General features: G+C 60.5%; 1 protein-coding gene across 1 annotated transcript; it reads left to right on the top strand.

Moving 5' to 3' along the window:
* The first annotated feature begins 115 nt into the window (after positions 1-115).
* LOC121166657 (procollagen galactosyltransferase 2-like) lies at positions 116-7948 on the top strand. The gene is made up of 7 exons (XM_040995884.1): positions 116-299; positions 972-1048; positions 4148-4254; positions 5366-5498; positions 6526-6653; positions 6999-7205; positions 7672-7948. Exons 1-7 carry the CDS (start codon positions 116-118, stop codon positions 7946-7948), a joined length of 1113 nt encoding a protein of 370 aa, XP_040851818.1.
* Positions 7949-15631: the final 7683 nt, after the last annotated feature.

The raw sequence follows: 15631 nt of genomic DNA, 5'->3' as shown, positions 1-15631 counted from the left end.
GCACCTTGACAGGCTGGGGCACGGGCACGGGCTGTGGTGAGGGGCCGTGTACCGGGCGGTCTGTGTGCTTGAAGTTTAAGGTGACTGTTGCAGCGTATTTATATACTGATAGGAGATGGGGGGGAGGCTGCCATCATCGGGGGTGGTGGTGGTGGGGGCACCTGGCACCCAGGACAGCCTGGGAGCCAATGGAGGGGACCAGGGGGACGGGCGCCTGGCACCCAGGACGGCCTGGAGCCAGTGGAGGAGGGACCTGGGGAGGCAGGTGTCCTGCGGGCTGCGCTTCAACTGCAGCCCAGGTATGACACAGGAGTGGGAGAGACAGTGACTGAAGCAGGTCACGCGTGGTGGAAGGGCTGCTTGCTGTGGAAGCTGTGCCCCGTCCAGCAGTGCTGGCCCGTCCAGTGTCCATGTCCTCACGCCCAGGTGTCCCGGCCAGCATGGTTGTTTTCCTGATGGACAGTGGGGCTCGGGTCGGGTGAGGCAGGACCCGTGAAGGGAAGGGAACCCCTTTACCAGCAGTCATCTTCGGGGGAGTGCGAACAGCAGGCATGAGTCAGAGCAGTACACACATGAGAGTGACGCTGGCAGGAAGCAGCCTGTCCACCCCCCAGAGGGCACCAGGGATGGACAGCTCCGTGTTTGAGGAGGATGGCTCTGACAGTGAAGAGGTTAGAACGGGTCGGACCAGCGCAGGCATGGGCCCAGCGCTGCAGTCACAACACCTTTGGCGCCCTGTGCTGTGGTGGAGCTGCTCGGGGGGGCTGTCCGCTGCTCTGGGGACACCAGCTTTAAGGTGGCCTCCGCTGCAGCGGGTCAGGCATGGCCGTGGGCCGTCAACGGGTCGGCTCTGGGGGCCGGGGGGCTTGAGCCCCAAGGCTGGAGCAGCTGCCCCCACCCTGAGGTTTGGCTGTGGGGGAGGGGGCTCCTGCCCCAGGGCCTGTGACTGATGAGTTTCTTGGGTCTTCTAGTTGACCGTCCTCCAATGGAGCCCTCCCAGTTCGTGTCTGTCGCCCCTAGATATCCGGACAAGATGGGGTTTGACGAGGTAAGACACCTCCGGTCAGGGTGTGAGCAGCGGGGAGGAGCATGCCGGACCCCACCTTGTTTATTCTCTGCGCTGTTTTTCACCCTCGAGGTTGGGCAGCAGGCCCCAGCACCAGGCCTGGGCAGACAGAAGCTGGTTCAAGCCCATGCGGTCCTGCCAGCAGCAGCGTCATGGCAGCTTCGGAGGGGGTAGAGAGGGAAGGCTGCCTGTCCTGGTCACACACACAGCGGGCACGCCGGGGCAGGTGCGGCCTGGTCTCTGCCTCCCCCAGGAACCGTGGCCAGGAGCCTGGAGCAGTGCCAGTGGCAGCAGGGCCTAAGCGAGAACACTCCCCGGGGCTTGGAGTGTCGGGGGGCGTGGATTGTCTCGGGCCGTGGAGTGTGGCATGGAGTGTGGCATGAGTGTCACGGGGTGTGGAGTGTCACGGGCGTGGAGTGTCACGGGGCGTGGAGTGTCACGGGCGTGGAGTGTCACGGGCGTGGAGTGTGGTGTGTTGTAATGTGGCCAGGCCCTCGCCCCATGCTCGGTGCTGCTGCTCCTCCCAGGACAACACCTTTAACGCCCGGCGCACCCAGGCGGTGGGAACCGGGGTTCCTTCTGTGAGGTGAACTGGGACCAGGTTTTGGGAAGAGCCAAGAGTCTTCAGGAAAATTCCGGGAGGAGCTCGTGGCTACTCAGATCCCTGGGTCACCGACCAGCTGCCTCCTCGGGACACGGCCCTCGCTCCCGCCCCTCCGCGTGGGGTCGCGGTGTCCATGGCAGATTTCCTTCTGCCTAAAGTCACAGACCTGGGGGGCCCAGCAAAGCCCACCCTGGCAGGACACGGCAGACTGGCCCCCTTGGCTTGGTGGGAAACGCCAGCTGTAGGCAGTGCGGCTGGCCCGGGGTCTCTGCGGCCCTGAGCCTGGGTGGCCACGCTCGCTGGCTGTCATGTCTGCTTACCCAGCAGGCTGTGCCAGCTGGCTGGGCCGGGCCTGCTGGCTGGGCCGGGTCTGCTGGTCCCGTCACGGCGTAGCACAGCGCTTGCAGACGCAGGCCTGGCTAACACGGATGTGTCTGTGTTTGTGTTCTGGGTTGGCTGGTCTCCCTGATGACCCCAGGTGGCCTGAGGCCACAGCATGGCGGGCAGGCAGGGGCCCGAGGTGAGGCTGGGAGGGAGTGGCCCCACACTGTGGCGCTCAGTCGCACACTCACTGTCTGAGGTAATGGCCAATGATGAGGCCGGGAGTCACCAAGTAATCACCCTTACAGAAACAGTTCTCCAGTTAGGAAATCGGCAGGTGTAGTACAACCACAGGACCCTCAGCACTGCCTGTTGGCCAGTCAGGGCACGGCTGTGAGGGACTGAGCGCCAGCACTGCCTGCGGCCCAGTCAGGGCATGGCTGTGAGGGACTGAGCACCAGCACTGCCTGCGGCCCAGTCAGGGCACGGCTGTGAGGGACTGAGCGCCAGCACTGCCTGCGGCCCAGTCAGGGCACGGCTGTGAGGGACTGAGCGCCAGCACTGCCTGTGGCCCAGTCAGGGCACGGCTGTGAGGGACTGAGAACCAGCACTGCCTGTTGGCCAGTCAGGGCACGGCTGTGAGGGACTGAGCGCCAGCACTGCCTGCGGCCCAGTCAGGGCACGGCTGTGAGGGACTGAGCGCCAGCACTGCCTGCGGCCCAGTCAGGGCATGGCTGTGAGGGACTGAGTGCCAGCACTGCCTGTTGGCCAGTCAGGGCACGGCTGTGAGGGACTGAGCGCCAGCACTGCCTGCGGCCCAGTCAGGGCATGGCTGTGAGGGACTGAGTGCCAGCACTGCCTGTTGGCCAGTCAGGGCACGGCTGTGAGGGACTGAGCGCCAGCACTGCCTGTGGCCCAGAGAACCTTGGCTGCCGCACTCCTGCTCCTGGAAGCTTTCCTCAGGGGTTGGAAATGTCTGGACGTGAGGCTATGACTCCATGAGGCATTTCAGTCTGCGAGCTGCCTCGGGTCCACAGGGGCACTGCTCCCGATTCCGCCCAGGGAGGTGTCACCCTGCGTGTAGCACCACGTGCTCTGAACGCTGGAGGGCACTGGGGGATGGCTCCTGGCTCCAGCCACCGCGCAGAGCACACGGGTGACACCCCTGCCGTGCAACATCCATCACACTGGCGCGGGAGAGGCACCTGTTCCGCCCCTTTTTGCACAAGAGGGAATGGGCTGTTGCCTCTTAGGCCAGGGTCTCTGCTGGACACTCCGGAGTCAGCGCCACCTGCCCCCTCTGGCTACATTGTGTGTCCCCATGCTTGGCTGCCAGCACCCCCCAACCTTGGAGGAGGGGCTCAGTCACAGCGAGTTGTCATGGCCGCAGGTGCAAGGCCTCTGGGGCCCAGCCGGTCTGCGGGTCTAGGAGTCGAGGTGCTCACTGGCAGTTCTTAGTCATGGCCTCACAGCTCGAGCAGCACATCCAGAGGGGCCGGGTGGGGCAAGACAGGCAGAGTGCACCTGCTGTGGTCCCTCACAGCCACACACAGGTGTCCTGTCCAGCATGTCCTGCAGCTAGGGGATGTGCGAACGGTGCCACTGGTCTACCCATCTTTCCTTGTCATGGGGCGGGGCCGTTTGTCCCTACCTCTCTCAGGAGCTAGGAGTGCCCACAGGGAACAGCTACAATGCCACCTCGGGTGACCGCAGTGCCTCAGCTCTCAACCTCTGGAAAAAAGCCCCGAGTCGGGACTTGTCACACCCCTCTCGTCCCGGCATTATGAGCCTCTGGCCAAGTGGAGATGCCAGGACATGACTCGAGTGTGCTGATGAAGTCAGCCACCTGCCCGGCTGTCGCTTCCCCACTCTGCTGTGTGTTTGCGGTTAACTTACCTCTGGCCTCCCACGGAGTAACTCTGGGGACTCCTCAGGCAGGAACGACACGGGGGACACACGATGGGCGTGGGTGGGTCACGAGGTGGCCACATGGTGACAGCCTGGCTCCTCAGGCCTGTGCACACACCTGGCCAGCAGCGTGGGCAGGCCCCTTCTGGCCCTCGGTGGCTCCGGCTGCGACCCAGGGAGTTGCTAAACGCCTCCGACAGCCTGCGGCAGCTTCCGGTAACCACTCGCCCCTCTCCTCCCTGTGCTAGATCTTCATGATAAACCTCAAACGCAGGCAGGACAGGCGGGGCCGCATGCTGCGCACACTGCAGGAGCAGGACATCGCGGTCAAGGTCGTAGAGGCCGTGGACGGGAAGTGAGTGGGGGTCACCCCCAGCCGCTGAGGGCGTGTCTCCATCACTGTCACTCCGGGGCACCCGAAGACTCCTGGGCCATTTAAGGGGGGACGCTTTTTGGAAGATTTTATTTACTTGGAAGTCAGAGAAACAAGGAGAGCTCTTCTACCTGCGGGTTCACTCCAGGGCTGGCTCAGGCAAAGCTAGAACCAAGAACTCCAGCTGGGTCTCTCAAGTGGGTTCAGGGCTCCAAGCACTTGGGGCATCCTCCACTGCCCTTTCAGGCACATTAGCAGGGATGGGAAGTGGAGCCGTTGCGACTAGAACCTGCGTGCATGCAGGCTCCTGGTCACGGTCAGCAGCTTGCCTGTTGCACCATGTCAGCCCCTTAGACCACGTGTTGCAGGTGCAGTGTCCGGCCAGTTTCCTCGGCCGAGCAGATCTGAAGCCCGCTCCACAGCCTCCTCCCATTGGATGCAGTTGCCTGTTTCCGGCTCCTGCCATGTGTGGACGGCAAGGCCAGCACAGGAGGTACCTGTCCTGGTGGCAGGAAGTGCAAGGATGCCAGCCGGGTTCTGTCGGGGAACTACATGTTTTTTGATGGTAGCACAGCTGCTCCTTGTGCACACACATGCCATGGTGTGGAGAGCTGACCTGCCGGTCCCCGCCCATGGCCTCGTGGGCCATCTCTGCTCTGTGTGTCCAGGCTCTGTGTCCAGGTCAGAGGAGGGCCACAGGCACATGGTGTTCTGCCCCCCCCCCAGTGTCCGATGCTGCTGGGCGCTTGTCCCCGGGGGCAGGTACAGCATTAGTCTGTCGGAGGAGCCGCTGTGGGACCACCACTCAGTGCTGGCTGGGATGCTCACGCGGCCCGTGGAGTGGGCCTGACGCCTGGCCCTGTCCTCCTACACACCCAGGAGGGCAGGCTCAGTCCCCGCTGCTGGGGCATTTGGGGAGTGAACCAGTGGTTGAAGCTCTGCCTTTCACATAAGTGCAATTTTTAAAAAGAAAGAAGCTGGGAGGCCCAAGAAACAGTTCCCTGTGCGTGGAGGCTCTCAGGACAAACGCACTTCCCTCCCTCACACTAGGGGGATGCGCCCTGCTCACCCCCACCTCACCCCAATTCCACAGGGCACTCAACACGACCCAGCTGAAGGCCCTCCACATTGAGATGCTGCCCGGGTACCGCGACCCCTACTCGTCCAGGCCCCTGACCAGGGGCGAGATCGGCTGCTTCCTCAGCCACTACTCGGTGTGGAAAGAGGTGAGCATGGCTCGAGGTGAGCATGGCTCGGCAGACAGGGGAGCCCACAGGAGCCTCCCCTTGTGGCTGCTCAGGGAGGGTTGCCCGAGGGCAGCCACACAGGAGTACAGAGGGGTCTGGCACCACCCCAGGCCACTGTCCTTGAGCAGTCTCATCATTGCAGGATGCCCTGTTTGTATGGCACATGTCATTGTCACCATTGAGTAACCTCATGCGAGAGTCAAAGGTCACACGGGAAGGGGAACTTTCACTCTAGCAGCCATGTGGTCAGGAGAGGCAGAGCTGGCACTCAGGCCCCCAATCATGGGCAGGACCCCTGGCCTCTGCTGGACTGAAAGATCGTGACCATGGCTATTCCCTCAGGGGTGGCCTGTGTCTGACACACAGCTGAGCACAGCTTGACATGTGGAGCTCTGCCCCAACACGGTCCCACAGCTGTACCCTGCCCCAGCCAGCAGTGCAGCCTGGCATGCCCTGCCCTCTGCGTGGAGCCATGCCCCAACACCACACAGTCCCGCAGCTGCACCCTGCCCCGACCAGCAGTGCAGCCTGGCATGCCCTGCCCTCTGCGAGGAGCCATGCCCCAACACCACACGGTCCCGCAGCTGCACCCTGCCCCGACCAGCAGTGCAGCCTGGCATGCCCTGCCCTCTGCAAGGAGCCATGCCCCAACACCACACAGTCCCGCAGCTGCACCCTGCCCCGACCAGCAGTGCAGCCTGGCATGCCCTGCCCTCTGCGAGGAGCCTTGTGGTGCGTGGCTATTTTGGCGTGGTGTGCATGCACATGCGTACATCTGTGGTGTGCAGACTTGTGTGTGGCATCGTAGGTAAGGGTGGGGGTACCCAGCATTGCCGTCCAGGGTTGGCTGTGACACTGACCCTGTGTGCTCGCTGCCATGACCTTGTGGAGCTGTGCTCTGGACAGGCCAGTGTTTGCGTTCTAGTGCCGAGCGGCCGTGCATGCCCAGGCACTGCTTGCCCGACGGAGCGGGTTGGTTCGCACGGTCTTCCCTCCGTGTCCACAGGTGATTGACCGAGCACTGGAGAAGGTGTTGGTCATCGAGGATGACGTGCGCTTTGAGCACCAGTTCAAGAGGCGGCTCGTGACGCTCATGGAGGGTGTCGAGCGGGCCCGGCTGGACTGGGAACTCATGTGAGTGCTGCAGCCCACATTGCCCAAGCCCCCACGGGCCAGCTCCTGGGACCAGGCCTGGGGTTGGGGGCCACTGGAGCCACTTGGAGCTCAGAGGAACCCAGCAGCAGAGAGCCCCCGAGGCCAGTGCCATGGTTCCATCCCTTGGCATCAGAGCTGGGACTCGCACAAAACCCTGCCCTGGCCACTGTGACTTGCCACTTCCCTGGAGGTCTTCAGGCTTGGCCTGCACGCCTCTGCCTAAAACCAAGAGCCCCGGCTTCCAGCCTGTCCGTGGGGCTGGGCCAGGAGTTTCTCAGGCCAGAGACCCCTGATGCCAGCTGTCCGTGGCGGCATTCCTTTCAGCTACATCGGCAGGAAGAGAATGCAGGTGAAGGAGCCGGAGCGGGCAGTGCCCTCAGTGCGCAACCTGGTGGAGGCTGACTATTCCTACTGGACCTTGGGTTATGCCATCTCCCTGGAGGGGGCCCAGAAGCTGGTGCGGGCCGAGCCGTTTGGCAAGATGCTGCCTGTGGACGAGTTCCTGCCCATCATGTATGACAAGCACCCGGTGTAAGTGTCCCCTGCGGTCACTTCCCGCCCATCACGTATGACAAGCACCCCGTGTAAGTGTCCCCTGCGGTCACTTCCCGCCCATCACGTATGACAAGCACCCCGTGTAAGTGTCCCCTGCGGTCACTTCCTGCCCATCACGTATGACAAGCACCCCGTGTAAGTGTCCCCTGCGGTCACTTCCCGCCCATCACGTATGACAAGCACCCCGTGTAAGTGTCCCCTGCGGTCACTTCCCGCCCATCATGTATGACAAGCACCCCGTGTAGGGAGCCCCTGGTCAGTCCCTGCCCGTCCCCGTGTGGGTGTCTCATGGACAAGTCCCTACAGGGTGTCCACCGTGTGCTATGGGAGGTGTGTGGCCTTCATGCTTGTTCACTCGTGCCCGCCTCCTGGAGGCACCCGGGGGACCTGGCTGTTGGGGGGCACCCTGCCAGCCCCTCCTCATGTGGGTCTGCCCTTGCAGGGCCGAGTACAAAGCACATTACCAGATCCGAGACTTGAAGGCCTTCTCTGCTGAGCCCCTGCTCATCCACCCCACGCACTACACCGGCCAGCCAGGCTACCTGAGTGACACGGAGACCTCGACCATCTGGGACAATGAGACGGTGGCCACCGACTGGGACAGGGCCCACCCTTGGAAGTCCCGGCAGCAAGGGCACAGCCATGACAGGGCCAAGAACACAGAGGCACAGCTGCCCCCCACCTCCCTGGACACTGCGTCCTCAAGGGACGAGCTCTGAGGGTCCCTGGGGGCCGTGTCTACTGCAGTCAGAGCCCCCTGTGCCAGCTGCACTGCCTCCGCCGTGCCTTCCCGTGTGAGTGTCCCCTCTGCTGGTGGGCCTTGGAGCAGCCACAGCAGCAGGACTGCACTCCCATGGCGTGCTCCGGGGCCTCGTGTAGATGACACGCGCTGTGGGGGAACCACACTGCCCGGGAGACCTCTGCCCATCAGGCAGGCCATGAGCCAGGCGGACGGGTCTGGGTCTGGCTGACGCTCCACCCTGAGCTGCGCCTGGGTGAGACTGCCCACCCAGGGCCTGGTGTGTGTGGGCAGGGGCATGTGGACAGCTGAGGCCAGCCTCCTCAGTTTGCTGTATTTATGAAGACAAATGTAATATATATGGGGAAGGGGCCAGGCTGCCAGGGAGGTGTGGTATGGCCGGCAGCTGGGTTTCCCTTGTACTCTGGATTATTTATTTTACATGACTGAAGGGTGAGGCAGGCAAGTAGACATTGCTGCCGCTGCTGCCAGAGGCCCTGCACAAGGGAGACCCCACTGCTGGGCAGCTGCTGTCCCTGTAAGGAGTGTGGCTAAGTTGGCCAACCACGGTGTGCCCTCAGAGCCTTTCCCTGGAGATGGGTTCCCACCCCCGAACTCAAGGTCACATCAAACCAGGACAACATGGCCATGCTAACTCTGCCATTCGCCGCCTGGGCCGCCTCACAGCAGCCTAGGGGGACGGACGGGCACCTGAGTGTCACAACTTGCATCTGGCTGGAGCGTGCACGTGTGCGGCTCGGGGATGCTCCTGCGGGGGCAGGAGCTGGGCCTGGCTGTGGAGCAGCACAGTTCTGGGCCATTGAACGAGAGTGTTGCCTCCTCCCATCAGCTGGTCTGATGGGCCTAAGAATTCTCCCTCTCAGAGGTGCTGACCTTCCGCCAGCGTCCCGCAGAGGCCTGTCCCTCACCAGCCGGGCCCAGGGGTGGCTCTGGCCCTGTGCCACCTGCAAGTCGCGGGCAGCCCACCTCCCAACCCCTCCGGCATCCTCAGGCCAAGGCTATAAGCTTTGGCGGTGCCCCAAGCCTCCCTTGCCAGCCTGGCCCTACTCTGTGCTCATGAGGCTGCAGTGTGTCGGTGTCGTGGTGGGCAGGCTGCTGGCATGCCGAGCCCACCGTGCCTTGCTGAGCTGTGCAACATGGGAAGTGAACACTGGCCTGAGGGGGCTCTGTGAAGAATTAAAAGAAACTGGCTCGAAGCTGACTGGCGTCGGTCTCTGCAGCCAGGCACACTGGTTCAGAGGGCTTCGTGTGGCGTGGCAGTGGGAAGCGACCCAGGCCACGAGGCCGCATGCACTTCTCATGCAGGATGCAGACTGTGGTCTCGGGAATGCCAGGCTGCTCGCTCTCCCCGGGAAGTTTCCAGGAATATGTCAGGTCTAAGAAGGTCCGCTGACCTGGGTGGTGCATGGCTTTGCACTTGACGGTGGGACCAGAGTCCTGCAGGGGGAGCCCTGACCCTAACCCCAGGAACCCTCACTGGCTCTCACTGAAGTGATCCGGGCACCGTGGCTCCCCCCCGCGTCCGGGCCAGCAGCTCCAGCTGCGTTTCCCACATAGTGCCACAGACCAGGGGCAGTACCTGCTGCTTTCCAGGCTGCCTATCGGCAGGAAGCTGGTCAGGCAACGCAGAACGCAGGCCCCCAGCACCGAGCCAAATGCCCTCTGCCCCCTGCGTCTTCTGAGACACTCCAACACAGGTACCATCACAGACAGGAAGTGGACTTGTGGCAGTTCTGTGACGACGGCCACAAAGAGGCAAAGTCTGAGGGGTCATGGCCAGGTGTGGGGAAGGGGTGGCTGCACACACTGGCCCAGGAGCCGAGGCAGTCTGCGGGTCAGACACATCGGCCTCCCATGTAGGCTGACTCAGTGTACACCATCTCCGAGGGCCCAGGCCAGCGGAGAGCGTGGAGGCTGGGCCCAGGCCCTGGTCACTGCCGGAGTGGCTGGTCCAGCCCTGTCGCGCCCACGTGTCTTACCGCCCAGCAGTAAGAGGCAGACGCGAGTGAAGCCTTCTGCGGTAAAGTTTATTGCGCGCACAAAGATGAGGAAGAGGAAGGGGGCGGACCCCGGCAGTCTTTCTGCTCTTATGTGCTGACTGGCCCCGCCTCCGCCGATGATAGGTCGGCGTCATGATCACGCAGGGTCCTGGGCGACTGGATTCGTCAGTCCCCAGTGTTCACGTGCCGGCCACGCCGCAGCTCACTGCGCATGCGCTAGGCTACGTGACACGCACGAAGGTGTGGCTTCTCCGGCCGGCGCCATTTTAGGCACAGCATGTGGCCAGTGCATACAGATGCGGCTTGCAACATCTCTCCCCTTCTTACACAATAGAAAAAATAAGCTGGTATGGGCCTGTCTTAGGTTGTAGACTCAAGGCGCACGATCCGTCATAGGGAGGCTGCGTAGCTTGACGTAGTCCCTGTCTTAGACCGATAATTGTCTGGGTCTATCTTACCCGTCATGGGCTACAACCGCGGTGGTTGTAAAGAGCAATGTCTCGACAAGGCAGTTATAAGAGTGACTACCCTCTCGCGTGCAATGGATAAGTCCTGCGAGGTGCAAGGGCTAGTCGGGCGCATCATGCTCAAACTCAGTGCAATGCCATAATGGCCTGAGGTGCAGGAGCCATGATGTCCATGCTCTTAACTAAACCCGTTGAAGCATGCTCAACCATACCATGGGGGAGTCACCATACTGCATGGCTAGTAGGGCTTGATGTATTGCCACACGATCTCGCTGAGCGCGGTGTCTCAGATGACACAGGCAAAAAAGGCATAAGGCACAGCCTGCACACAAGAGCAGAATCAGCACAACCACTCCCACCCATTCCTTAATATGGGAAGTGATGTTCCAAATCCAAGTGGCCAGGGTTTCAGCAACAACAGGATCCACCCGTGTAGAATTAATCTGGACAATGGCAATTCTCAACTCCGACTGTAAAATATCAAATTCTCTCGTCCAATTTCCTAAAAGATAAGAAGAAAGCTGGCAAGAAAGATTAGCAGCCGTTGAAACATTTTGAAAAGGAATAGAAGTAACACATAAACCTTGACACTAAAATTCTCAGGAAATGCTTGAAAATAAAGCGTGTCCTGTAGGGGGAATAAAAAATTACTCACATTCTCCTTAATATCATCATAAGGGAGAAAAGGCAAATCCAAAGAAGAAAAAATCAAGGAAACACTCGGGCTGAGTGGGCGGCCGGTAAGGGTCGTGGAAAAACACTCAAAACTCCTCATCGTGGCTCAGCAATCACGGTCTTCACAAGCGCCATACAGACCATTAGTTGCACCATCAGCTGTGTTTGCACTGGGCGGGGCACCATTGTCCTGTGGGATTGTAGGAGGAGTTTCTGATTGCGGGGTTGCATGAATCTTCCCCAAGTCAGATCCTCGTGCAAGCGCTCCAGCGGTTGCGGAAATGTCAGAAGGCGGTGATGGACACGAACGAGTCAATCGAGCTGGAACCCAAACCGGAACTGGGGCGTCCTGTGGAAACACACAAATGGCTCCTCGAGCCTGCCTAATAACTGGGTCTGGGCCCTTCCATTTGGACTCCAGAACATCCTTCCACTTGACCCAAGATTGCTCTTGCGCCGTGTTAAGGGAATGACGATCTGCAGCACTAAGGCCTTGCTCATCCAGCTGTAAAAAATTGATGGTGAAGAGAGCCAGGGCTAGGGTGGCCCGAGGGCTCTGACTGGCGAGGCCAAGCGATTCCCAGGTGGTTTTTTGTTTTTGTAACAATTCCTTAATAGAGCGATGAGCACGTTCGATTATCCCCTGACCTTGTGGATTATAAGGGATGCCAGTCACTAATTTGACACTCATTTTCTGCATTACACGTGCCACAAAATCAGCAAAGGGCTCATCCGGCTCCTGTTTAACCTGTGTGATGCCCAATTTCTCTTGCCCTTTAAGTGAAAGGGCCTTCCATGCCTTTATAGCTGCAGTAGAAATTTGGGTATATACTGGCCATGGATATCTATCCAAAAGCTCCTGCCATAATCCCTTCCAATTTAGATATGATCCCATATTAGGGAGAACAGCCTTCACCACAAATTGCCAATCAGAGGGAGTCATATTCATTCCCCCCATACGTTCTAACAGGGACAAAGTGTAATTGGCATGAAGACCATATTGCTTTACAGACATGGCCAATTCTCGCACTAATGCTGCATCTACCTGTCTGTAAACTCTTTCCCTTTCTTCTTCTAAGACGGGGAACATATTTTGAAGTTCCCGGCGTGTGGCTGGATCGATGAAGGAGGAGCCGGCACCACAACTCATGGGCGGGGCAGATGGCTTCACAGCAGGAGGAGCCATTAGTGTAATGGCTCCAGAGCCCTGAGGCCATGGGCCGAGCGTGGCCGGCGCAGTAGCACCGCCATTCTCTTTCTTCTCCTTTTCTGATCCTCCTCTGATTCCTGCGGGTTGTTTGCGTTCTAAGCGCCTATGCCGCCTATCCCGCTTGTACCCTTCCTCCGCGTCGGACGTCTCCGAACTTGATGAGGAAGATACTGCTTTCAATTTCACCTCTATTTTTTGCTTCAAACCGGTTCTCCTCTCCCGCTCTGTTTCTGAGAGACTATCCTGGGCAGACTGAAGGGCTTTGTCACTCTCTCTGACCGCTCCCTTACGGAGGGCATAAACCCTCTGCAAAAATTTCACCAGAGAGAACCGTGCGCCCATGTCTATAACCAGAAGCGGTGGTTCCTATACCTCCGATTTATGCTCCTAGTCACCCGAAAGTTCTCCCTCTCAGAGCTCCTTACCTGTCTTTTGGCCGCAGTTCTGACTTCCACCCGTTCGAAACGGGAGGCCCCCTCCAGGTCCCGGGTTCCCGGCACCAGTTGTCGCGCCCACGTGTCTTACCGCCCAGCAGTAAGAGGCAGACGCGAGTGAAGCCTTCTGCGGTAAAGTTTATTGCGCGCACAAAGATGAGGAAGAGGAAGGGGGCGGACCCCGGCAGTCTTTCTGCTCTTATGTGCTGACTGGCCCCGCCTCCGCCGATGATAGGTCGGCGTCATGATCACGCAGGGTCCTGGGCGACTGGATTCGTCAGTCCCCAGTGTTCACGTGCCGGCCACGCCGCAGCTCACTGCGCATGCGCTAGGCTACGTGACACGCACGAAGGTGTGGCTTCTCCGGCCGGCGCCATTTTAGGCACAGCATGTGGCCAGTGCATACAGATGCGGCTTGCAACACAGCCCTGCCCTGCCCCGGGGGGCCGTGGCCTGCAGACCCTGCCGGGCGTCTGTGGTTCCCGGGACAACTGACCCCGCTGTCCCCTGCAACTATGCCCCTCAGCTTTGCCTGCTCTCAGGTTTGGCATGGAGACAAGTGAACGAACACCAGCCAGGCTCTCCAGGGCCGAGCCTGTGGGCGCCTGTCTGCAGCCTGTCAGCGGGCGCCACCACGTGACCGTGCCCGCGGATCGGTGTGCAGGCTGACCAGGGCCTCTGCTCAGGGCGGAATACACTGACCTGTCACAGCTCCTTCCTCGCGTCTCCCCTGCTCTCTGCAGCCCGTACGCCAGCCCCTACAGCCGTTTCTTGCCAGTTCTGCTGCCTGGGCACCTGGGGAAGAAGCCAACGCTTCCAGGACAGGGAATGTGGTGCCCTTCCCCTGTGCCCGCTGACTGGGGTGCCCACTGTACCCTCGCTGGGCCAGAAGGCATCACCCTGCCATACAACTGGAACCAAACACTTGGAAATACAGCCTGGAGATGCCTGTATCTCCTTAGAGTGCCCAGAGGGGGGATCCCTCACAGCCTCCGGCCACGGGGCACCCTGGGGAGACAGTGTAAGGAGCCGGGTGCCCGCCAGCCCCATGGCAGATCTGGGTTCAGCTCCAGGCTCCTGGCAGACCTGGGTTCCCGCCAGCCCCATGGCAGACCTGGGTTCAGCTCTAGGCTCTGGCTTTGACCCAGCCCGTGTGGACACGCAGAGGGGCCACTTTTTTGTTTTTTTAAGATTTATTAAGGCCTGGTACTATGGCTCATTCTTCCCTTAGAAATGCTGGGATCCCGTACGGGCGCTGGTTCGTGTCCCAGCTGCTCCACTGTCCATCCAGCTCCCTGCTTGTGGCCTGGGAAGGCAGCAGAGGACGGCCCAAGCCGGGCCCTGGCACCTGCGTGGGAGACCCGGAAGAAGCTCCTGCTTCAGATTGGCTGAGCTTTGGCTGTGAGTAGTGAACCAGCAGGTGGAAGATCTTTCTCTCTCCCTCTCTCTGTAGATCTGCCTTTCCAAAAAAAAGAAAAAAAAATTTGAAAAAAATAAATCATAAAAAAAAATCAAAAGATGTATTTTTTTCTTTGTTGGAAAGGCAGATTTACAGAGAGAAGGAAAGACAGAGATAAAGGTATTCTACTCTCGGTTCACTCCCCAAGTGGCTACAATGGCTGGAGCTGAGCTGATCCGAAGCCAGGAGCCTCTTCCAGGTCTCCCACATGGGTGCAGGGTCCCAAGGCTTTGGGCCGTCCTCGACTGCTTTCCCAGGCCACAGGCAGGGAGCTGGATGGGAAGTGGGGCCGCTGGGACATGAACTGTTGCCCGCAGGTGCACTGCTCCTCCCTAACCCCCCAAATGTTTTAAAGGAAGCTGTTAACTTACTGAGCTGGATGGGTGCTAAGGCAGGATGGCGGCCCAGCCTGAGCCTTGTGGCAGGTCGAGCACAGGAGCCAGGCCCATCCACTGAGTGTGAGCAGGAGCCCCAGGCCAGGCTCCCAGCAACAATGAGGGGAGGGCCTGCTCTTCCAGAATGCCCCTGACCAGCTGCCTACGACCCTCCTCCCACACACAAACACCTCCGCCCCCAGTGCTGTGTGCGCCCACTCCTGCTACGGGACGCCTGCTGGGCCTGCCTGGGATTCCTCCAAGTCAGGCGGTGGCTTGGGTTTGCTCAGCAGCCTGGGCAAACAGCAGAAACCAAACTCCTGAACGCTACACAGGAGCGTGGGGCCAGTGGGAGAGCAGGGGGCCAGGCCAGGATGCAGCTCTCAGCCAGCCTGGGATGACCCCACAGCCCAGCAGGGTGTCACCCTCAGGATCTCCTGGAACCCCAAGCCCATGGCCCTGGGGCTCCTGCAGCGCATGCCCACGGCTGGTTTGTAGTTTACCCATTCAGGTGACGGGCGACACGGTTCGGGCCCCTCCGTACCCTGCCTTCGGCCAGGAAGGGGAGTGCAGGTGTGGGGCTGCTTGACGGACCTGGCTATCACCACCTTGACAGCCATCAGCAACATATGGATTTGCTCTCCATCCTGCGTCAGTCCAGCAACGGGGGCATGGCCGGAGGCCAGGGGAGACCAGGGGAGACCATGCCACACTGGCCCAAGCCGGCCCAAGCTGGCCCAAGCCGGCCCATGGGCAGATCCTTGCCCCCGTGACCTCCCAGGCCTGCAAGCTGCACAGTCCAGGCCGTGAGGAAAATGAGCTGTGTTACCACCTGTTTCACACACTCTAACCTCATGCCCTTTAATTTTTGGAATAAAAACTGGCTTCTGGGGAATTTTCCTGAAAAAGAACATTCCGAAAGTGCTTCTCCCGTACATCCAAGCCCGGCTCTGGCAGGGGCAGGGCCACCCCGTAGCAGTGCGGGGGCAGGGTCCTGGGGGTCACACACAGGCCAGGGGCAGC

Source organism: Ochotona curzoniae, unplaced genomic scaffold (genome assembly GCF_017591425.1).
Source record: "Ochotona curzoniae isolate NIBS_2020 unplaced genomic scaffold, NIBS_Ocur_1.0 patch194, whole genome shotgun sequence".
NCBI lineage: Eukaryota > Metazoa > Chordata > Mammalia > Lagomorpha > Ochotonidae > Ochotona > Ochotona curzoniae.
This window is presented reverse-complemented; position numbering and strand designations above follow the sequence as displayed.

What these genes read in the sequence shown, in the direction of transcription:
- LOC121166657 (XM_040995884.1), top strand. Translation starts at nt 116, where the DNA reads ATGGGGGGGAGGCTGCCATCATCGGGGGTGGTGGTGGTGGGGGCACCT. An exon ending in ACAAGATGGGGTTTGACGAG is followed by an intron (nt 1,049 to 4,147) that starts GTAAGACACCTC and finishes TCCCTGTGCTAG; the next exon opens with ATCTTCATGATAAACCTCAA. An exon ending in CGGCTGGACTGGGAACTCAT is followed by an intron (nt 6,654 to 6,998) that starts GTGAGTGCTGCA and finishes CATTCCTTTCAG; the next exon opens with CTACATCGGCAGGAAGAGAA.